The sequence below is a fragment of the Sodiomyces alkalinus genome (assembly GCF_003711515.1).
Source record: "Sodiomyces alkalinus F11 unplaced genomic scaffold SODALscaffold_1, whole genome shotgun sequence".
In the NCBI taxonomy this organism is placed as follows: Eukaryota; Fungi; Ascomycota; class Sordariomycetes; order Glomerellales; family Plectosphaerellaceae; genus Sodiomyces; species Sodiomyces alkalinus.
The window spans coordinates 5,994,017-6,018,680 of record NW_021167079.1 but is presented as its reverse complement, the minus strand read 5'-3'; the positions used below and the strand labels follow the sequence as shown (position 1 = coordinate 6,018,680).

Below are 24,664 nucleotides of genomic sequence, written 5' to 3'. Positions count from 1 at the left end.
TATATCCAAAAAGGCCTATGTATCTATCCGCAAATATGCAATAAGACTTCCCGTAGTGCAATTAAGCCGGATATCATATAACTATCCGTATACGCCAGGTAGCACTAGCCTGGTACGTACCTCTGGCAAACCCTCGAGCCGAACATAAGGATACGTACTTCGTAGGTACTGGGTACAGTAGGTACAACTTTCGGCCAAGCTGTCAAAACCACAGGACGGAGCTCCATGAGGTAGGTAAGGTAGCCACAGATATCTGCCTACCTACGCACAACACCCCCCAGCCAGACCGAGAACAAACTGTCCCGAATACACAAGTCCGCCTTCGTATAATGTCTTTGTGACCCTCAGCCATATACGACGGAGCTACTTGACGGTAACGTGGGCCAGGTTTAGCGCTCAATGGCAGGGACAAGGCAAGCACACTCAGCATGTTCTCCATTTCCACGGCTCCCGCGAAGCAGTCGGTCACCGAGACCATCTCTGTTCTGAGCGGTCGCCTAGGCTCTGCAACGCTTCTGGAGGATCGACGAGCTGCCATACTCGGCCTGCGCAGCTTCGCTAAGGAGTTCCCGGCGACGGTTGCTTCCGGTGCTTTGCGAAGCTTGATCGGCGGCCTGGGCAAAGATGGGGAGGATGTCGATACCGTCAAGGTGATTTTGGAGACGTTGTTAATGCTCTTCAATCCGAACGATGACAGTCCCGAAGCATCTGATGAAGTCATGTTGTGGATGGCAGACGAGTTCACGCAACGTCAGGATAATATCACACTCCTACTCGACTTCCTCGATTCGACCGACTTCTACCCCCGACTATACTCGCTCCAGCTCCTCACGGCCATACTCTCAGCCCGCACCGAGCGAACCGAAGAATGTATCTTCACTGCGCCCTTGGGCATCTCGCGCTTGGTCGCCGTACTTGACGACCAGCGGGACGCGATCCGGAACGAAGGGATAGTACTTCTCACTTTCTTAACATCCACGTCAACCGACGTACAGAAACTAGTTGCCTTTGAGAATGCGTTCGATCGCTTGTTTGCCATCATGGCGTCGGACGGCGCGCTTTCCCACGGAGGTCGTACAACCGAGGACTGCCTCATCTTTCTCGCCAACCTCCTCCGAAGGAACACTTCGAACCAGTCCTTATTCCGCGAATCGGGTGGCATATTGCGACTTGCGGCATTCCTCGAGGCTGCATTGAGGGCTCAAGAGGAGGAAGGTGACGACGTAGCTTCATGGGCGCAAGTGCAACGGAACCGTAATATATACGCCCTCCTCGGCGTGGTCCGGCTGCTTCTCGCGGAGGGAGCAGTCGGTCTATCCCAGAACCAGACAGCCCTGGGCCAACACGGGCTGCTGTACCACGCGCTACAGCTCTCGTTCAGCCGCGCGGCGCAGACGCCAATCAAAGCAGAGGTCGGTCATCCCGCCGCGTATCATCGTAGTATGAATGTATTGTTAAACATTTATCTTCGTTCAGGCACTGGTGACATGCGCCGACATCATCAGGGGCAACACGGGGCTCCAGGAAAGCTTCGCCCAGTTCCAGGTCCCCGCCCCGCTAGCCCATAAGGCACCGGGGACCGAGGCATACGACGCCGAAGCAAACGGTGATGGTGCAAACGTATACGTTATCGACGGCTTGCTGGACCTGACCCTGACGTCCTCCTCCACCGAGACATTCGATGTGCGCCGTGGCGCCTGTGAATGTATAATGGCGTACTTCTTCAAACACTCGGAGATTCGTCTGCATTTTCTCCGGAGGGCGATCGAGGGCTATAGGTCGAGCGTGGACGAAACGGCCAACGTCCTGGCCGTGCTGCTTCGCCCAGAAACCGAAGATCTCGTCAGTAACCCCTATCGCATATGGTTCGCCGCCATCATTACCTTCCATCTCTTGTTTGACAACCCGGAAGCCAAAAGTCTTGCCATGGAGGTCACGGAAGGCGATGCGGAAAACGGCGAGGAGGTTGTCACGAGTATCCAGACGATCACCGCGCACGCTGTTTCTGGGTTAAATCGCGAACAAGACAGCCGCGTGGTGATTGGCTATCTCATACTCCTCTTAGGCTGGATGTTTGAAGACTTTGACGCCGTCGATGACTTCCTTGATCAAGGAAGCAACGTGCAGAGTCTCATTGAGGCTGTTGTCCGCCAGAGCCAAGTAGATGATATCGTCCAAGGTCTCAGCGCGATGCTCTTGGGGGTCGTCTACGAATTCTCCACGAAGGATTCCCCCATTCCCAGACCAAGTCTGCATTCGATACTACTCTCTCGAATGGGACGGGAACGGTACTTTGACACATTATCCAAGTTGAGAAGCCATCCGTTCATGCGCGACTTTGAGGTGCTCCCGCAAAAGTTAGACGCCTCGGCATCGGCTTCAGGTCGGCTTCCCGATGTCTTCTTCGACGCTCTCTTTGTGAATTTCTTCAAGGATAACTACAGTCGGATCCTTCGCGCCATTGACCGGGACCCAGGCGTGGAGGTATCCGTCGTTGCCAACGGTGTGCAGAAAGGCATTTCCCGGCAGCTCGTGGATTCTTTGCGCCAACAGTTGGAGGAGAAAGAGAGCGCGGTCCAGGAGGCGCAAGTTGCACTGGCCACGTTGGAGAGGCAACTGGAGCAAGAGCAAGCTGATCACAAAAAGAGCCGAGAGGTGGCGGCCATGGATGTCTCCAAGGCCAAGGCCGAGGTCGAGGCTCTACGTCGTGACCGCGCGGTGGAACTCGAGTAAGACAATCCGGCTTCCTTCCGACGCAATCAACCACCTGTGTCCTTTACTAACGAAACTCTAGAAATGCACGTCGCGAACTCCTAACTGCTCAGGACCAATACAAGAGGGAAATCGAACAGCTGAAACGAGTTGCCGAAGCCAACTTGGAGTACGTCGGACTAAGGACGATAGTCTTTACCATTTGACCCCCCAGACTGTTGATTATCGCAACACTAACACGGCCTAGGGCGGAGCGTCGCAAGCTTTCATCCTCACAAGAGGACCACAAGAGACAGCTGGACTACGTGAGAAAGTCAGGAGAAGCGGAGGCGGAGTGAGTCGCAGTTTGCACCAAGTCCCAGGGTCTCGCTGCTAACAGACCATAGGAAACTGCGGCGCAAGAATGCAGCGGCAGAGGCGGATTTCAAGAAGCAACTCGAACAAGCCAAACAGGCGTCGGAGATCGAGGTCCAAAGGACAAGACAGCGTGCAGACGCTGAGATCGCCGATCTCCGTGCCACCATTAGCAGACTCGAGGTGGATTTGAAAAAGGCAAGACGCAACAAGCTCCTTCACTGTCCACGGCAGTGAGCAACCAATTACTAACACGGGCAACAGTCTACCAAGGAGAAGTCTCAGGAGTTGCAGGCTCTACGGGAGGAACATTCAGTTAAGCTAGCTGAGCAAAAAGAACAGCACGCCCTGGATCTTGAGAAGCAGATGAAGCTCACCACCGAGGCGGAGAACCGCGCGTCCAAACTGGAAACGGAATTGAAGGGGGCACAGGAGAAGATGCGCAAGGTACGTTCGCTCGAGTCGGGGCGACATAGTTGTCCTGCCCCGGAAATGCAGGGGCTCAGCTGACAGGTGGCTACTTAGCGCGATATCACTCTCAAAGAGGCCCAGGAAGCAAAGCAGGCAACGCAGACCGAGCTTGATGATCTACTCATGGTCTTCTCCGACCTGGAGGACAAGGTGGCCCAGTATAAAGTAAGTCTACGCAGAACGGGAGGATTCGAGAAAAGGAATACCGCTTGGCATGGCTAACGTAATCTGCACAGGCTCGACTGGAGAAATTGGGAGAACAAGTCTCCGATGGGGAGGAGGACGAGAGCGAGGATGAGACTGAAGAAGGAGATGGAGCCGCGAATGCCAGCTGAGTCTAAGGCAGGCAGTCAATATACAGCCCATAGCTCGGCTGGAACAGGATAAATGTATCTCCAAAGATATAGTCCTCCCTATACCAAAAAAAATCGGCAGTGGACGAACTGATGATCATGATAAACCAAGCTGAAAGAGTGTGTGACACTTCAACCTTGATGTGTTGTTACGGGACCCTTTTACCCCAGCCCTTGTCTCCTGACGCCTTTTCCCTGAAATTTTCACCGTCTCTACCTTGGTAGAATAACCTGGCCGAGACATACTCAAGCCGAATGACGTTTTCATTGCCCTCCTACCGTAGTTTCCAGGTCTGTGATCTCGGTTCAGAATCCTTTGTAACCCAAGACATGGAGATTCCAAGCGCTCTTGGGTTGTCTTCCGGAGCCTGAAAGACAACCTCCCCCGAAATGCCAGTTCCCGGCTCGGCAGTGAAAATGCCTTTAGTCCGGTCAACCAACAAGAGACCTTGCTTCCAGTGGGTTACGGGCCCCCGAGGGCCTGTCGTGAAAGCAACAGCCGATGGTATTCTGCCAGCAGGGGAACTCGGGTCGACACCAGTTCTAGGGGGGACTGTCTCTTGGCGAGAAGTCGTGAAGAAAATGTCGAACCATATCAAGAAGCCATCGATGGATTCTACTGATTGATTCACGTCCGACTTCCAGTCGCTGCGGAAGTTGAGCTGCTCGGGCTTGACAGAGTGCAAGTCGAGATGGGAGATCTGCGACGGCTGGCCGCAAATAGTGGACGGGGGTAGATCCTCGACGCGGGCTTCTTCGTAAATGCCCGTTTTCATGGCCTTCATGTCAAACCCGTAGACATCGTCCCAGAAGGAGACGTGATCGGTCATGTACTCAGGATCAGACACGGGCGCAACCCAGATGGTGGCAAAGCTCGGCACGAGGAGGCCATCCGGCTTCAGGTACCTGTCTCGGGCATAGAGCACGCTGGGAAGCATGGCCTCGTAGAGGAGGCAGTATCCCATCCACTCGCTGACGATAATGTCGACTTGTGGAACGGGAAGCTCGATGTCTTCGATCCTGCCTTTGATACAGGTAATTGTATCGGAGAGGCCGTTGGTGAAGATATTGGCGCGTGCCTTCTCGACAACCTCCGCCTTATCTACGGCGAAAACGGCCTTTGCGCCTGCCCTGGCACAGAACATGCTCAGGATGCCTAGCGTGACTGTGGTGTCAGTACTCAACCGACGACGGACATGTATGGGGGGAAAGTGGAAAAGAAAGGGGGGAGTGTGGCTGAGGAGAGAACTTGCCTGTTCCGCATCCAATGTCGAGAACGACCTTGTCCTTGAACAACGCCTTGTTCTCATAAATGAAGTCACGGTAAGCATCCGTCCGCACCGTGTCCTTCAACATCGTTTCGTGGATATCTAGGCAAAATCTCCGTCAGCTCTGTGGAGGTGAGACGAAGAAAGGAAAGCAGAATGAAAATCAAGAGAGCCAGCTGGGCGCCGGAAGCCGGAAGAAGAAGGTGCCAGTACCGTTTGCCCCATATGACTCCCAGTAATACTGAGATTCATCTTTTGTCGAGCTTTCCACGTCCTTATCGTCCCCCCAACGCCGTTCGAGAGTCTGTTCGACGGCGAGACGATAATTGGCAAACTGCGATTTGACTGCTGCTAGCTCTTCCTCGAGGCGGCTATTGAGGGCGACGAGGTCCTGCGACGAGATGTTCTCGGCAGCAGAAGACGCGGCCTCGTTGTCCAAAGCATCAATGTCCAGCTCATCGAGGGAAAGGATGAGGGCATCGTCGTCCACGACCGGCTTCAGATACCTGTCGTCCTTGATAGTCTCCGCCGTGATGGTTTCTGGCAAGGGACAGCCGTCGTGGATTTGCTGGCGGACTAAGGCCAGGGTTAGCATCGAGTGTAGGCCCAAAGAACCAAAATGCGAAAGAAAGCAAAAGCAACCCCGACGTGGGCGTGAGATGGAAATTCTGGGTGAGACGGACTGAAATTGACCAGTTTGACAGTTCCGTGAAAATCGAGACCAAGGCGCTGCCGGACGGCAAGGAAGTCGAAGCCGTGGTTCTCCTTGCAGTACTTCAACATGGACATGACATCCGGAAAGACGGAGTCGTCCAAAAGAGAGATGACGGCGAGAGGCTCATCCTCCTCTGATTCAACGTCCAACCACTCTGCTTCATCGCCTCCAGAGCTTGCCGAGTCATCGGAGAAGTCGGGGTCTTTGTCATTTATCGGCCTGTTTCCCATGATGGTCGATAATAAGAAACAACTTCCTATGCGACGTGATCTCTAAAGCTCCAAGGTTTTCGTATGCTTGGTGGTGAAGCCCTAAGTGATGTGTATGAGCTCGGCAAGGAGGGGGTGAAATGGACATCGATTTTGTTTGGCAGGCTCTTCTCTAAGGTAGGCTGTTGTGCCCATGGGTCTCCTTTTTTTTTTTTTTTTTTTTTTTAAGCCACACACTTTCGAGAGTCGGAAGTAGCTGGTACACAGCTTGCGAAGCAACACTACTTCGTTATACCTATACGAAGCGACCACATATTTTCCCTACCTAGGTATTTATGTGGGCATGAAGAGTTCTTTATTGCCAGACTGGATGCTCGATGACACAAGAAACTCCGTCTTTATCTATATACACAAGAATACGTTTATTCATTGTTTAACAGTCCCTCACCGTGCGTGCTTCTGGGCCTGTTCGAAGTTCTCAAGTACCCACCCCAGGTAAGGTAGTTATCGAGAGGGAGAACCGCCTGTGTACATATAAGATTATCAAGCCATAGCAACAACACACAGGACACAGCAACCAGGATCGTAGCCAAAGTAATCAAAGTGCAAAGTGGTGGTAAGTTGAAGTTAGGGTATCTAAGCTGGCATTCGTCCATGTATAATATGCAGAACTATCGATGAAAATGTAGCGGCGATGTAGCGGCTCTGCTCTTACGTGAAATGAGGCACACTCGCGCTCTGAAGAATCAAGTTCACGACGCTGAAGAAGCCTTCCCCAAGAATGAACCCCGACGCCAGGATGATGAGCGGTGTGTTCGTCCGAGCCGGTCCTCTCCAAGACGACCAGTACCAAGCAAGGAGACCACCCATTGTTCGCGCAAGGGTAAAGGACGGGACGTTGTACATGCCTTTCTTCCTCGTCAGATATTTCCACTACCACCACAGGGAAAAGGGTTCAGGGGGGCTTGATGACATACCAATTGCAACGGCAATGCCGCCAGGAACCAAAGGCCTCCATCTTACCCCTGGCCTTGTCGCTCTAATTATAGTCGTAAAGGCAAACAAGATCCCGAAACCGAGAGACCATTCTTTCGCCATGATGGGTAGACCCTTGCCGGTCACAAGCCTCGCTGTAAAGATCCAAACGTAGGCAGTGGGGATTTGAAACAAATCGCCTGGAATCGGATAGACTCTGGAAATGGGGCATTTCACCGGTCAGCGTGCTACATGACCAGCGGCCGGGATCCCATTTCCTGGGACATGACGCATGGGGGGACGGTGTGGAGTAAAATAGAGACTGACGCAGTATAAAGCTTATAGACGAAGGCGCTAACCACAGCGCCCACGGTCGCGCCTATGATCTGCCCCCAGAACTGTGCCGCAGGTGCCGCGCCTAGGAGATGGCCTGTCTTCAGGTCTTGCATCAACTCTCCGGCTTGCAAAGCGCCCTAAGAGGGGGAGGTAGGAAAAAGAAACGGAAGGTCAGTCTATTCTACCCGTAGTACATGGCCCGTTGAATTGGGTTGAACTGAACTCACGGCTTCGGACTGTGAAATTCATTAGCATGAGTAAACGAAGCAAGTCATGTCAGAGTCACCCAGACTTACAATGGCCCCAGCTACTAGGTTGACAATAACTCCCGACTGGTGAGACTGGGGAATGATCAAGGCAAAGAAGACTTGTGCAAGTTTACTGATCCCAGAAACGGGGTTGAGATCCGTTTCTCCCAACGCCCTCACGCCCATTATGCTCAGAAGAAGTGCGAGCATCACGGCGATGACAGTTGCATATAGCGGCACGAGCTCCCCAAAGACAAACCGGACTGTCATGATGCACAGTAGAATCGAGGCAATCAAGCCAGTTCCCACGGTTGTATTTCCAACTTGTTGTTCAGCTGGAGCGTCATCCACTGGCGCAATGTCGACCTTGCCGGGAGGGGGTTGTCCACGGAGAAGCGGAGAGTCTGCATCCAGGGATTCGCGTGGGCTATCCCTACCGAGAGCAGAACTCCGTCCCTCGTCTCTATATGCGTTTCCGGTAGAGTGATCATCGTCTGTTCGGATGGCAGAGTATCCTGGAGGGGGGTTTGCCTTGGAGTTCGTTCGAATCGATAGTTGAATCCTGGGCCACAGCGAGCGAAGAATGAGATGGCCGAGGTTCATAAAAGCATCCGCCAGCATGATGGCCAACGACACCCACACAATCCAGCCTTTGCTCCCGCTTTCCCAGTCACCTATGGGGCCAGGCGCCCATCCTCGATGTTTTGCAAGCGGGGACAGGACACCCCAGCCGATGATGGCGCCAAGAAGCATGTGCAGCGTGGTTTCGGGGCCCATGATAATGCCCTGGCCGATATACGCAGGGCTTGGATTCAGAGTCCAAAGCCACGTGTGCGCCGCAGCACGGCCCAATATCGGGAGACTTCGTAGCCGTGGGAGGAAGTAGGTGCAAAGCGTGTAAAACGCAGAAAAAAGGAAGCAAATAAGCAGAAGGCGCACGTTCTTCGCCCAATCACGGAGGCGCGCCTCTTCTGGCGCCTCGCCGTAACGTTCAGGGTCATCTTCGCCGCTGCTGCGGTCCTCCCTCGACGCGGTGACATCTGGAGAGGTAGACACTGGGACTGGAACGAGACTCGCAAAATCCCCAGACGATGCCGCAGTCGTCCCATCAGAACCCGGAGCCCGTGTCTGCCCATGAAGAACACTGACCAAAACAGCCGTGCTATAGCCACTGGGGAATCGTAGCTTCTCCCGAATAATGACCTGTCGTCGCCTTTAACCGAACATCAGCGAGTGATCAGCTCTTTTAAGGGTTGATTTACACTCGGTGCCTTCCGCTTCCACGAGAAGGAATATTATAGGTGTGAAGCAGCCGAAGGGGGACCTGCTAAGCAAAGGGGCGGGCTTACAGTGGCACGGCAAAGACGACGCCGAAATAACATAGGCCTAGGGCCCAGACGATCAACTGCCACAGGCTTAGAGATATCGGGCCTTGCTCTTCCTTCGCCAGAATATAATTCATTGCGGGTAGCTTCGCGATTTACGTTAATTAATCAATTTGGCACTCTTCTTTCCTGTGAGATGTTAAGCGGACAGGAACACGGAGAAAGAAGGGCATACCACTCCGACAAAACCACACCCCAGAGGCATGATAGCCATACTTCCGGCAACGCTTTGCACCAGCACATTCTCCACGGGGCTGAATGGGAAGCTGAGATGCCGGGAAAGAGCTTGGAAAACGCCGAACCCGACAAGAGAGGCCGGTAAGGTCATGGTGCTCACCCAGCCCGTCTGCAACCCGAAGTACATGTTGGAGAAGCAGATGACTAGGCCAACTAGGAGACCAACAGCGACGCCACGGATAGTGAAGCTTTCACCCTCGATCCGAGGATATGAAGTGGCGTTGGCATCTTGTTCGGATGGCAAGAGCTCGCAGTTTGGACTGTCGCCTCGGTCGGGGGCCATGATGGTAATGCGTCTTGAGATGACCTGCCCCAAAGGTCCCTGTCACGTATCTTCAGAGTTAACAACACCCTGGTCAATATGTTTCGTCGGGGGAGACTTGGGTTTGTGCCAGTATCTAGACCATCAACATCATACTTGTTGAGTTGAGGCTGCAGGTCAAGTTTGACCGCGACTGACGGGGCTGGTAACTGGTTTGACAAGCCAGCCAAATGCTTTCTGGAAACCGGAAACTGAGAAGTCGGTTTGAATATGGCCGGATTTTCGGTTAATACGTTCCTTGAGACTCCGAGTCGGACGAGACATTGAGATTTGACTCTCCCAGCAGCTGGCTATTGGTCGTCGATGTCTAGGTACCTTAGGTAATTATGCTTGATTGGATTTCAAAGCGCCTTATTCTTAGTCACCTTGCAGCGGGTCGCATTTCAGGGGACACTACGCGGGGGGCGGCGGGTCGGCTGCTGTGGGGGGTGTCGGACAGGGGGGGTTAGAGTAGAGCATGCACGCCTTTGGGTACGTACTCCGTACAGATGGTACATTATGGCAGATGTACCTTCGCATCCGCAAGTCCTCAGTACCTTACCTTACCTACTTTGCAGATGTAATTTTGTGTGTAAGGTAAGGTACCTAGTGCATGTATCTCAGGCCGTCCGTACAGTGGGCGCAAAAGGTCTATACCCAGCCTAATGTATCAAACCTGTATAAAGTATTAATACAGGCAGTTTGATGGAGCAGGAACTTTTTGCTCCTCACTGTATCTCGTGTGTACGAATAGTCCGAAGGACGTACGGCATCTCAGCTGCCTGCACGATGGATAGGTACGCATTTACCTAAATACGAAGTACTGTAGCCTGGGATCCATGTATATCGGGGACGTAATTACTTCGTAAGGTAGGTACATACCTAAGGTAGGGGTCAAGCTAGTCCTAGCTTTCTATTCGTTGTTCTGCTTCAATGTGGAGACGAAAAAGGCTGGCGCAACACGTGAAGTCGAGTCGTACTCAGCAAAAGTTACCTACTTGGTCAGGAATTTCTGATCCAGAGAAATATCAACTGGGCAATTTCTATACGCACTTGTTTTCCAACCACCAAGTTGCGCAGTCGCATACACTTTATACTGCCTGCTACACATTGCCCATGCACCGGAGAGCTACGTTATTGTCGTTTTGCCTTTTTACCCAAGCAACGGGTAGCCTACAGGGCTCGATCTCCCAAAGAAACCGAAAGACTAGATCCCAGAAGTGACGTCTGGGCTTCGACTTAACACGTCGCGACCGCTCGCATCGGACCTCTGATCTAACTAGACGACGCACCGCGAAGCCTTCACCATGGGTATCCCCGCGGCCTTTCGATGGCTGTCCAACAAGTATCCCAAGATCATCTCTCCCGTGGTCGAGGAGCAGCCGACGAAAATGGACGATGGTACCGTAATTCCGGTCGACACAACACGGCCAAATCCCAACGGCGAAGAGTTTGATAACTTGTATCTCGACATGAACGGCATCGTACATCCATGTTCTCATCCCGAGGATCGCCCGGCGCCCAAAAACGAAGAGGAAATGATGCTCGAGATATTCAGGTACACGGATCGTGTTGTAAATATGGTTCGACCTCGCAAGCTTCTCATGATTGCAGTTGGTAAGTCGCTGTGCAAACGACATCGCGCAAGTGCTTCCTAGTTTTCTGACGCTTGTGGAATTGCAGATGGTGTGGCCCCTCGAGCCAAAATGAACCAGCAACGGTCTCGGCGATTTCGATCTGCCCAAGAAGCCCAAGAGAACGAGGTCAACAAACAAGAACTTCTCAAGCTGCTAAAGCAACAGAACGGCGGCGTCTTGCCCAAGGACACGTTGGAGAGCGCAGCCAAGAAGGCTTTCGACTCTAATTCCATCACTCCAGGCACCCCTTTTATGGACATTCTTGCCATCAGCCTCCGGTACTGGTGTGCTTACAAACTGAACTCGGATCCCGCCTGGTCGAAGATGAAGATCATTATCTCCGACGCCACCGTGCCCGGCGAGGGAGAACATAAGATTATGGACTTTGTTCGCTCTCAACGGGCTTCGCCAGACCACGATCCAAACACCCGGCATGTCATCTACGGCCTAGATGCAGACCTTATCATGCTTGGACTCGCCACCCACGAACCTCACTTTCGCGTGCTGCGCGAGGATGTCTTCTTCCAGGATGCCAAGACTAAAATGTGCAAACTCTGTGGCCAGGCAGGTCACGATGCACGGGAATGTCGAGGCGAGGCCAAAGAAAAGGAGGGCGAATCTGACAAAGGGGACAAGAGCCCCACCTTGAAACCATTCATTTGGCTCCATGTTTCCATCTTCCGGGAATACTTGGCAGTGGAGCTCAACGTCCCAGGGCTGCCCTTCGCCTTTGACCTTGAAAGAGCTATTGACGATTGGGTATTCTTGTGCTGCTTCGTTGGCAATGACTTCCTTCCTCACTTGCCTGCGCTCGACATCCGGGAAAACGGTATCGATACCTTAACGACAATCTGGAAGGACAACCTGCCCTACATGGGCGGCTATGTCACCAAAGACGGCCATATCGATCTAAAGAGGGCCCAGCTCATCATGGACGGGTTAGCGAAACAGGAGGATTCCATCTTCAAGCGAAGGAAAGAACAGACGGATCGCCGAGAAGCCAATGCCAAGCGAAGAAAACTTCAAGACGAGCGTAATGGAAGAGGCGGCCGTCACAACTCGAACGGAGGTCCGCGGAAGGCTCCGTTGGACAATGCAAGCTCGGGCCTGCCCTTGTTCCCGGCCGCCGGCTTTGCGAGCGATGGCTCTGGCGGTATGACGCACGATATGATCGTGGGCCGGTCGTCGAACGCCAACGCGAACGCGGCCAATAAAAGTGCGGCCAGTGTCATCAGGGACCAGATAAAGGGGACGATGCCTCGCAAACCGCCCACTGACGACTCCGGCCAGCAAGTGACAGAAGCCGGCCAAGAACCTGCCACGCCATCGCCGAAGTCTGCACTCGGAAAACGCAAAGCCGACAGTCTCTTAAACGACACAGATTCGCCATCTGAGAATACATCCAGTCCCGACCCGGGAACGCCCTCGGCAGCGCCGGAAGAGGCGGCAGTCGACGACGTCCGGTTATGGGAAGAAGGATATGCTGACCGGTATTACGAGCAAAAGTTCCATGTCGACCGGAGTGACGTTGCCTTCCGGCACAAGGTGGCACGGGCTTACGTGGAAGGCCTATGCTGGGTGCTGCTTTACTACTACCAGGGTTGTCCGTCATGGGAATGGTACTATCCCTACCACTACGCGCCTTTTGCCGCCGACTTTGTCGACTTGGGTAGCATGAATATTCACTTTGAAAAAGGGAGAATCTCGAAGCCCTTCGAGCAGCTCATGAGCGTCTTGCCGGCTGCGTCGCGCCATGCCATTCCCGATGTCTTCCACGACCTGATGACGGAAAAGGAGAGTGAAGTGATCGACTTTTATCCGGAGGAGTTTGAAATCGACTTGAACGGAAAGAAGATGGCATGGCAAGGCGTTGCACTTCTACCATTCATCGACATGCCCAGGCTTCTGGGAGCGATAGAGAAGAAGTATGCCCTGTTATCGCCGGAGGAAGCCGCCCGAAATGAGAGGGGAAGGGACGTTCTCCTTCTCTCAGACGCTCACCACGAGCTTTACGATGCCATAACCACATGTTTCTATTCGAAGAAACAGGGTGCGCCGGTGCTGAAGCTCAACCCGCGAAGCAGCGATGGCATTTCTGGCAAAGTGGAGAAAATCCCTGACTATCTGCCACACGGCTCTCTGCAATATCCTTTCGACAATGATGCCATGCCCAATCTGGATTACGACAGATCCATCACGTAAGTCGGGTCTTTTTTCCTTTTTTTTAATCCTTTTTTTTTGTGTCAAGAAGAAGAAGAAGTGGAAGTGGAAGTGGAAGTGGAAGTGAGGAGCACTGCTGACGTTTGAGTAATTCTAGTGTTTACTACGACATCCCACACTCCAAGCATCCGCACAAGTCCATGCTGCTACGCGGGCTCAAACTTCCCAAGACAGTTCTTGACCGATCGGATATTGAGGGCATCAAGAGCAAATCGTCTCGATCTGGACGAAGCTGGGGCGGCGTACCATTGTCGCAGAACTACGGGGGCGACCGTAATCAAGGATACGGACAAGACCGTCGTCGGGGTCGTGGGGGTGGGCCCATCAACTACGGTCCCCCGGGACGAAACGGTTACCAACCACCGAACGCTTTTCCGCCCCCCAGCCACCCTTTACGAAACGCTCACGGCGTGAATGACGGCGTGGCACCCCCGGGGCCTCCATTGCACTGGCATCCTCCCCCGCCCGGACACCCAGGCTTCGGCATGGGCTTACCCCCTCCCCCTCCACCTCCGGCTGCACACTTCAACGGGGGCCATCGAGGGGGCTACCATGGAGGACCATATCCTCACACGGATCATAACTACGGTGCACCTTCATCGCATTCAGGGCAACAACGTGGCTTTGGCAACCATGCACCTAGAGGTCACGGAAGCTACCAACCAGGCAGGAACGCGCATGACAGACATCGGGGCAACAGACAGCAGTCGTATCGCAGGTGATGTGGAAAACGGGAGAATGGCGGAACATGGTACTAGTTTTGTAATTTACTGGGAGGAGTTTTGGGTTGCTGACTGCTTACCACCTATACCTATACGGGATGTTCTCCCAGACAGTTCCATAAAATGTAATTTCCCGTCTACGCCACGCACCGGCCAGTGATGTTTCCGCGTATTTTACGATTTTACCACCCAATCCTACTGTGAAAGAACAAGATCCACTAGGGGTTTGGGGGTCAGTAAGACATTGCAGCAACGCACGGGGTCAAGTCGCGTATGAGATAGGGATTGGGAACAAATTGCAGTCAACGTCGGTAAGAGGAGTATCAGCTAGCCACCACAAATATTATAAACCTCACTGTCGTCGTGTGGAATTATGAGGCCAAAGTTAATATTGCTAACAAACGACAGAGTAACCCGACGATGTGGTTCTTCAACGTGGTTCTTCAACGTAGAACCCTGAAGACTTCTAGAAGTGGACGTTCCTAAGGTACCTATACCTTAGGTACCTTACCTCAGGGACCGGTACGGTGGCGCATGTACACGTAGTGCCCCAAGCCACACACCCCTCTTCACCAGCTCCCCACCTGCCAGCTTCACACCTCCACATCCATCGGTTCTTCAGCTTGGGCACATTCTTCCAAGGACACTGCCTCCTGCATTATTATTGTGTGCGGGTGAAAGCCGCCAATCAATACCGCGAGATTAGCTATCTTAACCGGGACAGATAAATCGCATCCAAGACCTCCATTGTTCCACAAAGCCTACTCGAGTCGAGGACACAAGCTCAAAAGGCAAGCGAATAGGTGAAGATTGTGTTGTGTGTGCGCTGGTCATGCACTTCCAGCTTGGTAATTCCGCGTTGGGCACAAGCAATGGACAGCGACACTAGCCTCGTCGGATGTCTCGTCGATAGAATCGCCGCGAGGGTAAGATCCAAACTACAATATATATATATATATCTAGCGAAAACAACTATCACAGGCTGACGAGTGTTCCTGGATAGCTTCCCCATCGTACTGGGTCCAACTGCCGAGAGCTCGAAAAGGACGATATCGTTGTGAGCACCAGGTCAACCCTCATTGCCATCAGCGTCAACTGCATCTCCTCCGTCTTAGAATCACTAGCCGCCCTCCTCGAAGACCTCGCCCGCAGTCACAAGAGTCAGGCGTCGCACCCCACACACATCGTTGTATCGGAAGTCTATGTTCTGGCTTTAGCGGCCAACTGCTGCATCACTCACTGGGACGCAGTGAAGACGCAGGGATCGACCGGGCCGACGAAATCTTCGGACGCACGGACTAGCTCCTCGTTGCCGACTCCTGGTCCGCTGGCGGATGGCCTCGTTTCGCGATACCTGGACATTATCGCATGCTTGTTGGAGCCTATACCAGACACTTTCCTCTTGTCGCCGAAGACTATTCTCAACCAAACCACCACGCGGCCCGATCAATTCGCGAGTCTCGTTGCTGAGGAGCAACCGTCCAATCAATCGGTCGCTACGACCGCGGACTCTCAAGACGGTGACCCGGGAGCACATGCTGCGACCCTAGAGGACCAGGCGAGGATAATAGTCGAGTACTTGACAGCTTCTTCTTGGGACAGCTCTTTCGAGTACTTTAAGAATGTCATCTATGATATCCGTACTGCAGGCGCTTCGCATCATGGGACCGGACACGGACACGGACATGGACACGGACAGGGTGTCGTATCTAGCGAGGAGGACAGGCACGCGTTGGTAGCCCTCAGACTCCTCGCCTTCTTCTGGGTTGACGGGCAGAAACTGGGCTTCGTAATCAAGGAGCTGTGCTCCAGCTTCTTGCACTTCCGCCGACCCTATCAGATAACCATCGCCGCAGTGGTGCCGGTGTTGATCACCAACTGGCTAAATCGCTATCCGCAGCAGTTCGTACAGCAGCACACACAGCATATACGGCTAGACGGCGGGGCCGATACTCTTTTCGACATGACACATGCCATGGGGGACCAGGGCCGGAGGAAGGGCATGTCCTTCGCTCTACAGACGACGCTGCTATTCCTGCTCCCCGATGTCTTCGAAGTCGCTAGCAATCTCCGCGAGGCGAAGAGCAGCAGCATGGCCAAGAAGACGGCCTTTCTAGACACGCTGCGGAAGGCGCTGAGAAACAGGAACGAAGCCGCTGCCTACTCCTTCATCACCCTGCTGCGTGCTGCTCGCCATTTTGATGCGGAAGACGACTCTGCCCTTGTGAGCTTCGCCTTGGACATACAAGACGAGGTCAAGGACGCCGTTTTCCGACGCTCGCCTCTCAACGCGGAGAGTCCGCTTTTTGAACAGGACCTACTGACAGCAACTTTCGTCAGTCTGGCGCAACTGAATCTGGACGGCTGTGTCGACGCATTGGTGGAGTCGTGCCTGACCCCGACGGCGCCCCATTCTTTCAAAGCTGCCGTGGTGCAAGGCTGCGGCTACCTTGCCCGTCAAAGTGACTCGCAGAGATACGAGCGGCTTTTTTCTGCTGTCCTACCATACGTGTTAGATCAGCTCAAGGTTAGTGCTTCTGGATGAACCCCCCTGAAACGAAACCCGAATGGGGCTCTTCGCGCTTTTGAGACTGATCCCCCCCGGCTATAGGTCGCGGCCGGACAGGCGCTGGAGGTGTTAGCACTCGATACGGGGGCTCAGGATAGGGACCCCGAAGGCACCAAGATGATCTGTCTGATATTGGATTTCCTTGACGCTTCCCCCAAGTCACTCCTCGCGGAGAGAAATGTCGGCGACGGAAAGACGTCCAGCGGGATCCCTGGCTCTGAAGCCTTTGAAGCCTTTCTATCACTGATCCTATCCACCAATGCTACAATAAGGACACATGCTTCCCCCGTAACGAAGCGGCTATTCTCGGAACCGTGGGTGCTCGAGGAGCTCAGATCTCGAGGCTTATTGAAGTCTCGGGCAATCAGGAATAAGTTTTGGAGCCGGAGGTAGGCATTGATTCCAACCCCCTCCTCCCCCCCCTTTTCAATATCGGAGCACAATCTCTAATTTACGATACTAGTTGCCGAGTCCTTTCGCTTCTGTGCGATCGTGTCATATCGGGCGGGGGCAGCATGGCCGTTCGGGAAGTTTACGAGTATCTCAGTACTCGGGTCGCCTTGTTCTCATGCCTGCCAGTAAGTGCGCTGTGCGCTCCATGGCCATGGTTATGCGATTCTTCTTTTGTCTGACACCGTTGCTAGGAACTTGCCGAGGTTCCCGACATACCCGAGCTCGCAACAGTTGCGTCCAAATACGAGACGACTCTGCTTGTCGCATTATGCTCCCCTGACATCGAGACGTGCCAGATGGTCACCTCCTTGATCGCCAGGTCCATTGAAGCGAGTCCCCCGGATGCGCGTCGTGCGGAGGCTGGCAAGGTCCTGGCTCCCCTATACCGAAACCAGGGTATATTTGATGAACTTGCCTCCACCACATTTCGATTCACGGGGCTGGTTGCTTTCCAAAAGAGAATGCGCGGTCTTCTGAGAGGTTTACAGCACCCGACGGCTGGCATACTGGCCTCCTGGGACCATGCCTTTGAACGCTGGCTCCATCTCTCTCGCGAGGTGTCGAGTGCACCCGTCAACAGCGTCGAAGAGAAGACGTTTGCCGAATGGAGGAACCATTCCGGATTTCTCGCCTCTCTCGGTGGGATCTGTGTGACAAACCAAGCTGCCTTGCTCGAGGATCCGACTCTGGGCGGACTGAAATGGATTGACAAGCCCTCGGAGAGTCACGAGGAGGCACCCCTTAGTCGCTATTTGAAGCTCAGCATTCAACTGCTCGGTTGCGCCAATATTCGAGTGAGGGAAACAACCAGAGAGGTCCTTTCCAGTGACATATCCGCGGTCCTGTACCAACCTCTATTTAAAGCACTCGAGGCCGAGCTGGACGTCCTTTTTGATGGCGTCCTGGCACCGACTGACCAGGCCCACGATGTCGAGATCATATTTGCCGAGCAAGCCATTTCACTCCTGCGAGCCCTGGTGGAGCGACTTGATAGCCCTTCACATCTCGGCGCGGCGTCTTCGGTGCATCTGGGGGCTGTGACGTTGAGTTTTGTCAAGTTCATGGACGGCATGCCGGATACTGTGAATACATTACGGGTCAAGATCAAAGTCTGCCAGCTTTGCGAGGTTGTGAACAAGAGGAAGGAATATCTCAACCCCAGGGACGATGTCCGTATTCGAAACCACCTGCTGGAATACATCTTCGGCTGGATCGTACGCCCCTGGTCTCCTCACGCCGACGTCAATCCTCATCCCGCTACCCGGCACGACGAGTTCCAGCGAGTGCAGAAGGATCTTGACAAGGCCTGCCTGAAATCCTTGGCGGAGCTTACGTTTCGCCTGCCCTTGCAGCCGGGAGACGGTCAGACCGACGCCAGCACGAGCGAGTTGAAATCGAAGATGTTCCACACCTATTTCAGTCGATTCCTCTCACTGCTCAACCATGAGCCCCCCGAGGCTGGGAGAAACGACCACGGCCCGGCCATCTCGAGCCGTGACGAGGCCAAGTCTTCGTCGGAGCTCGCCATCACCATCCTGTCCAACATATTGAGCGCCAACATCGATGTGGGCCTGAAGCATTCCCTGAACATCGGGTACCACCAGAGCATTGAGATGAGAACAGCCTTCGTGAGAGTGCTCTGCAACATCCTGGTCCAGGGGACGGAGTTCAGTAACCTGACGGACTCGGCTGTGAGCGAGAAGTATGACGAGTTGCTCGAGGTACATGATGATCTATCTTTTGACCCAGTTCCAACTGTTTTCTGCGGCGTGGTATTCGCTAACGATCGCAACGGCAGCTCTTGACCAAAGACATGACACTAGTAGCTGCCGTGAGCATCGTGTGTCCGAGCAACGAAGTCGATGAGCTGTCGGTCTCGTTGCTCACCATATTCGAACACCGCAAAAAGAGCTTTGATCTTCTCGAGACCCTCATCAAACAGGAAATCGAAGAAACAGGCATGCCACGCCCCCTTTCCTTTCCTTTCCTTTCCTTTCCTCTCCTTTCCTTTCTTCTACCGTTCTATCTTCTCTTGTGACTAACTTGGCCTTACATTCCCGCGTGGGCCCGAATACAGAAAACGAATCCGAGATCCTACGTCGTACATGTGTTGCCACCAAGGTGTTGTCGATCTACGCCAAATGGAAGGGACAAGCATACCTGAAGGCCACTCTTCAAGAGGTGGTTGAGCGATTGATGCTTACATCGAAAGACCTGGGGCTCGAATTGGATCCGGGCCGTGTCGGTTCACCAGATGAACTCCAGAAGAACGCACTCCAGCTGCGGATTGTGGCCAAGCTCTTTATTGATGACATTTGTGCGTCGTCCGCCAGCATCCCTTCCTCTTTCCGGAAAATCTGCAGCATTGTAAGTAGGCCCTTTCCCCTTTCCCCCTTTCCCCCTTTCCCCCTTTTCCCCTTTCCGCACATAAATCCGTAAGCCTGCTCGGTTTCTGACCAGGATCAAAAGATTTCCACTGCGGTGCTGCCCAGGTTCCCGGAAGCCAAGTATACTGCTGTTGGGGCATTTATTTTCCTTCGCTTTTTCTGCCCGGCTATCGTCGCACCGGAAGTCGAGGGATTGCTCGACGCATCGCCATCCAGGGAGCTCCGCCGAGGGTTACTCCTGATCGCCAAAGTCATCCAAAGCCTAGCGAACAACGTCCTCTTCGGGGCCAAAGAACATTACATGTTTCCCTTGAATGATTTCCTCACTCAAAACATCTACCGTGTCACGACGTTTCTACGGGAGATATCCGTATGTCCACCAATGTCCCGTTGACTGTCCTAGCTAGGGGGTAGGTGTCAACGATTGCATGCCTTGTTAACATTCTTTCTTTCAAGGTGCCCCCGGAGAACTTCGATTATGGCAGTACCATGGAATGTTTCGATTTCGGTTCTTGCGTCGCCCTTCACCGCTTCCTCTATGACCACTGGGATCATGTCCGACAAAAGCTGGTCACGCAAGAGCGAAGGGACTATGTTCGGTCTCCGGCAGAGTCATCACGAGGCCGCTCGCCAGTTCTGGAGCCACTTCGAAACCTCATTACCAACCTCGGACCTCCCCCGCTGGCCGTGACCTGGAACCGACCACAGGTCTCCGCGAATCCCCCGTCGCTGTATTCGAGGTTTCAGGATTTCATGCTGCGGAATGCCTTCCGCGGTACCGAGTCCTTTCTGACAGCTAGGCCCGTCTATGATGGGGGCGAGAGCAAGGCAAGTAAAATACCCATATGAGGCCGTATCCAACTCTGCATTTTCACTGCGATACCCCCCCTGGCTTGCTCTAAGAATCTGAAACGAAAACAACAGGACTCTTTGCCCATAATCTGCATCATACTGCGCCATATCGATTCGGACAGCATTGACTATGATACCCTGCTGTTCTGTTTCCTCAAGGTACGTGGCGAGGATATTCTGTGCTCCCTTTTGTCTTTTCTGACCGGGCATCAGATCGCAAGTCGCTTATGGCACAGGCCGTTCGGCTTGCTCATCGACGCGACATGCTATCAGGCGCAGAATGAACCCCAAGACAACGTCCTCAAAAAGCTCGAACGGCTCACCCCGATAGAGCTTTCGCGAAATATGTCCAGAATCTACGTATATAACATGAACAATGCTTTCACGTAAGTGATCCCCTGAGGCTATTTTCACGTGAGAAGGTACGTGAGCTGAGACGTGCTGTCGCAGGAAATGTTTTCGAAGATTACTCCGTGTCTCGGTCAAGAGCGAGAGCAGTATCTTCCACCCCAAGAACGTCGAATATCACTTGATAGGGAGTCTCCAGGACCTCCAGACCCATTTCCACCTCAGTCAGCTGCATCTTCCAAAGGAAACCATCAGCGTTGTCACGGATACCCGGTTTGTCTACCAACCCGTCAGCCGAATTTCCAAGTTCAGAGGCCAGATTGAGGTTGTCATCAAAGTCGGCAACCAGTTCGTCCAAATCACTACGACCAACAAACAAGAAGTTGCCCCGGGATATCGACTCAACACAACCGTGAACGACATCTACCGGTTGGGAGAGGTGGACGAAGCTCCGACGTCGATGCAAACGGAGGACGACTCGGCCTTCGGCTTGCGGGTAGACAATGGCAAGATGGTCATGTGCTTCACGAGCCCGAAGAAGATGGACGTGCTTCAGTCCATACGGACTGCCAAGGCGAAATATGGCAAAGACAATAGGCTGCCGAAGCCGTACGAGAGACTGATTCGGCCTCAAGACGTCCCAGGAACACTGCTCAACCTCTCGCTTTCCAACTTATCCAGCAGTGATCACGTTTTGAGGAGGGCTTCTTATAACCTCCTGGGGGCATTGTGCAAGGCTTTTCGATTCAGCGCTGCGTCCCGGCTCATGTGCATGATAGGTTTGTCCATTACCATATTCCTTGACGTACGCCCCTGCTAACACGCCAGTCCAGATATTGCCGTGCCCGTGACCCCTGCACATTTCATCGTCAACGTCAGTCAGCAGCTGGCGCGGTCAGAACCGCAGCTGACCTTCGACTTCCTCACCGAATTCTTTGTTGGATGGGATAGCTTCGGCGATAAACAGAAACCGCTGAGCCTCGCGTACATGGCACCGTGGCTTCCGGGACTGCGTACTGCTGTTCTCACCAGCGACTCCGACGGGGACAAGGGGAAAGAGAAGATTGCTTCCCTATTTCGGAAGCTCATCGACATTGCCGTATCAGACCAGTTCCTGTCATACACCTTGGAACAGGTCGTCTGGCCGGCCATCTTCCTTGACGAAACCCTCCTGGAAATCTTCCTGGACGAGCTCATGAAAACGGCACTGGACTTCAATATGACGGAAGAAGCCCTGGATGCCCTCTCGTCTGTCGCCTCTAGCATCAACACCATCACGGTCCGCGCAAAAATCATCTCCCGACTACGAAAGGCGCTCAATCGGACGTCCCTCCGACCGACCAAGTATTTGCCCGACAATGTCGTGTGGCCAGAGATATGCATTCTCCTGCGTTTCTGCGTCTCGCTCTCCTTCGACAACGGCGTGCAGTCGCAACTCTACCTGCCCGAAATATTTCACATCGTCACCATATTGGGAAACACGGGTTCGTCGGATGTCCGGCTCCTCGTGCATCGCCTCCTTGTCAACACGGTCCACGCCGCATGTACCTCGTTCGCCCTGGATGAATCCAAACTCAACAGACTCCGATCCACTCTGGATCTTCTCAGCGAGCCCAGGAGCGATGTCTTCCTTGCGCCCGCCACCTCCCTCCGAGACACTGCCTCCATGTCTACCACACAAGATTCTGGCCCTGTTCTTGCCGCGACAGAGACGCTAGCTTCCTCTCTGTTTGAAGTCTGCACGCTGTGCGCTCCTTCCGTCGACATCTCCAATGCGTGGAGGTCGCGGTGGATGAGCCTAGTGGCCAGCACCGCTTTCCAGAACAACCCGGCAGTGCAGCCGAGGGCGTTCGCAGTCATGGGCTGCCTTGCTCGGGAAGGGGTGGACGACGACTTGCTGTACCAGGTCCTCGTTGCGCTGCGTAACAGTGTGGGCCGCTTGGGGGACGACGCCAATATCGACATGTTCATCTCCATCGTCACGTCTCTGTCGAAGATGATGTCGAAGCTGCCCTCGGCGTCAAGGTACGGCCTTCAGCTTTTCTGGCTGGCCATATCGCTCGTCCGCCTCGTGCCGCCGGCTCTGTTCAACTGCAGCGCCCAGTTCCTCGAGGCCGTGCTGACCAACATCAGCACCGTCAATGGCATGAAAGGCGAGAGCATGGCACGCCTGCTCGTGCAGGGCCGAAGTCAGTTGGAAGACGCAGCGTTGCCGCTGGACGACGTTTACGGGATCCATTTCACCCACGACAACTTCCACTTTGCCGTCTGTGCCTGCCTAACACGCGGTCTCGTGGATACCACGACGCGGCCGAGCGCCATGCGAGTCCTCTCCGCATTCCTGGAGATGGTGAATAGCCCGTCGAACGACGCGGGAAGGCCGTCTCCGAGGATTGTGTCCTCGCCGTACATGTCCTTGATACAGGCGAGGGCCGCTAACGACGAAGAATTACGGGACGCGCTCTGGCTAGCTGGCATTAACCCGGCGACGATTGGACCTGGTCTCAGCTTGCGGCGGAAGGTGCAGGATCTCGAACAGGTGAAAGACCGGGATCATCTCCTGAATACGGCCCTGGAACTCGTGGACTTTCAATACCTCGAGGATGCCATACAGGTCCGGACTCTGCAGTGGCTCACTTCACTGTCAACGGCACGACCGTCGGTTCTTGTCCCTCTGTGAGTTTTGAGCATTTATCATAGCATTGCATGCGCGTGGTCACCCGTTCAGGGCGACTGCTAACCGAAAGTTCAATTCAGATGTGGCCCCATCTCGTCCATATTGGAGGACACGCTCTTGCACTGCCAGAATGCATCGTCCCTCCAGGCAGCCCACGTCCTCCTTCAATGTCTCACATCCAACCCCAGCCTCAATACCGCGCTCGAGTCGCCAGGGATGCTCGACGACATCTTGGAGGAGATGGGCTTTGGCGGATTGTGGCGGTCCTGCTCTTTCGAGTCTTCTCAGCAGCAAGACAGGGAATGCTTCGCCTTGACAGAGAAACTTATCGAGGTACGGGAACCAAAATCTCGACCTTGGCCATACCAGATGTGAAGCACAAGCGAACTAACCAACTGCGTTTTAAAGCTCATTATCATGTGAGGAAGAGAGGAAGCGAGTGGTAGCCTGTGACGTTTATTCTACGTCGACAGTTCTCCATCTCTTTGCGCTCTCTGCGTGAAGCAAGGAACGTGGCAAATCTACCTACAATGTAAGTGTCTATTAGGTATGACACTCGAAGATCCTCAACGACATATCACTAGCATCTTAGAAAGGGAAAAGAAAAGGGAAAAGATAAGGGAAAAATAGGGGGGGCGGGTTTGCCCGGACGATGTACGGAGGTAGATTCGACCAGCTTACTCAGCATTGAAGGACAAGTCCACCATCCATCCATGAGCTAGCTCCATTATACCGACCCCGGCAAGGGGTCCAGTGTCCCCGTAATTAAACAGGGTCTTGATTTCTGTAGGCCAAGGTACAACGGACGCATCATGCATCATACGACTCGTCGCAAATTATTTATTCGTCCAACCATTAACTTATTCAGTACCAGTCAATTCAACCAACAAGCATATTTCTCCTTTCTTTTTCTCTTCATTTGTTTCCTTTTACCATTTCCATTTTTGGGAAGAAAAAGGAGAAAAAGGGAAAGGGAAAAGCAAAGGGAAACCCCCCTTGGCGTTACGTATGTCAATTGGCCCCTTACTCGACCAAGTCTCGTGGATACCTCCCCCATGTACACTAGTGTACTTTTGTCTCTTGACCCACTACTTCCTGGGCCGCTTACAGCTTACTGGCCCAGGAAACATGTCTTGTGGAGTCATGACCCCACCTTTGTAGCGGTGGAGTGCGTTTGTCAAATTGACTGCATGCCTGACAACGGGAAGAGGGAAGGAAAAAAAAAAAAAAAAAAA

General features: G+C 53.5%; 5 protein-coding genes across 5 annotated transcripts; 3 read left to right on the top strand and 2 right to left on the bottom strand.

Moving 5' to 3' along the window:
- Nucleotides 1-428: 428 nt before the first annotated feature.
- Nucleotides 429-3,872, top strand: SODALDRAFT_336736 (hypothetical protein; the record flags this gene model as incomplete). The annotated part of the gene is made up of 7 exons (XM_028612620.1): nucleotides 429-1,412; nucleotides 1,477-2,729; nucleotides 2,960-3,046; nucleotides 3,099-3,249; nucleotides 3,331-3,513; nucleotides 3,592-3,702; nucleotides 3,774-3,872. The coding sequence occupies 7 exons, from the start codon at nucleotides 429-431 to the stop codon at nucleotides 3,870-3,872; spliced, it is 2,868 nt and encodes a 955-aa protein (XP_028471161.1).
- SODALDRAFT_348100 (methyltransferase domain-containing protein) lies at nucleotides 3,774-6,246 on the bottom strand. The gene is made up of 4 exons (XM_028613341.1): nucleotides 5,842-6,246; nucleotides 5,372-5,734; nucleotides 5,144-5,260; nucleotides 3,774-5,046 (listed from the first exon to the last, which is right to left on the bottom strand). Exons 1-4 carry the CDS (start codon nucleotides 6,101-6,103, stop codon nucleotides 4,166-4,168), a joined length of 1,623 nt encoding a protein of 540 aa, XP_028471160.1. The 5' UTR covers nucleotides 6,104-6,246; the 3' UTR covers nucleotides 3,774-4,165.
- A 204-nt stretch (nucleotides 6,247-6,450) lies between these two features.
- SODALDRAFT_327545 (OPT superfamily oligopeptide transporter) lies at nucleotides 6,451-9,800 on the bottom strand. The gene is made up of 7 exons (XM_028610460.1): nucleotides 9,202-9,800; nucleotides 8,991-9,112; nucleotides 7,690-8,854; nucleotides 7,621-7,629; nucleotides 7,385-7,530; nucleotides 7,060-7,274; nucleotides 6,451-6,990 (listed from the first exon to the last, which is right to left on the bottom strand). The coding sequence occupies exons 1-7, from the start codon at nucleotides 9,544-9,546 to the stop codon at nucleotides 6,794-6,796; spliced, it is 2,199 nt and encodes a 732-aa protein (XP_028471159.1). The 5' UTR covers nucleotides 9,547-9,800; the 3' UTR covers nucleotides 6,451-6,793.
- A 3,647-nt stretch (nucleotides 9,801-13,447) lies between these two features.
- On the top strand, nucleotides 13,448-14,479 carry SODALDRAFT_37119 (hypothetical protein). Its single transcript, XM_028614657.1, has one exon. It carries the CDS (start codon nucleotides 13,562-13,564, stop codon nucleotides 14,141-14,143), a length of 582 nt encoding a protein of 193 aa, XP_028471158.1. The 5' UTR covers nucleotides 13,448-13,561; the 3' UTR covers nucleotides 14,144-14,479.
- Nucleotides 14,480-14,891: 412 nt separating this feature from the next.
- On the top strand, nucleotides 14,892-24,281 carry SODALDRAFT_327542 (GTPase-activator protein for ras-like GTPase). Its single transcript, XM_028610459.1, has 15 exons — nucleotides 14,892-15,069; nucleotides 15,147-16,670; nucleotides 16,755-17,101; nucleotides 17,176-17,290; nucleotides 17,357-18,886; nucleotides 18,964-19,123; nucleotides 19,243-19,532; nucleotides 19,635-19,922; nucleotides 20,009-20,380; nucleotides 20,477-20,563; nucleotides 20,618-20,790; nucleotides 20,855-21,531; nucleotides 21,586-23,428; nucleotides 23,510-23,762; nucleotides 23,838-24,281. Exons 1-15 carry the CDS (start codon nucleotides 15,016-15,018, stop codon nucleotides 23,850-23,852), a joined length of 7,728 nt encoding a protein of 2,575 aa, XP_028471157.1. The 5' UTR covers nucleotides 14,892-15,015; the 3' UTR covers nucleotides 23,853-24,281.
- Nucleotides 24,282-24,664: the final 383 nt, after the last annotated feature.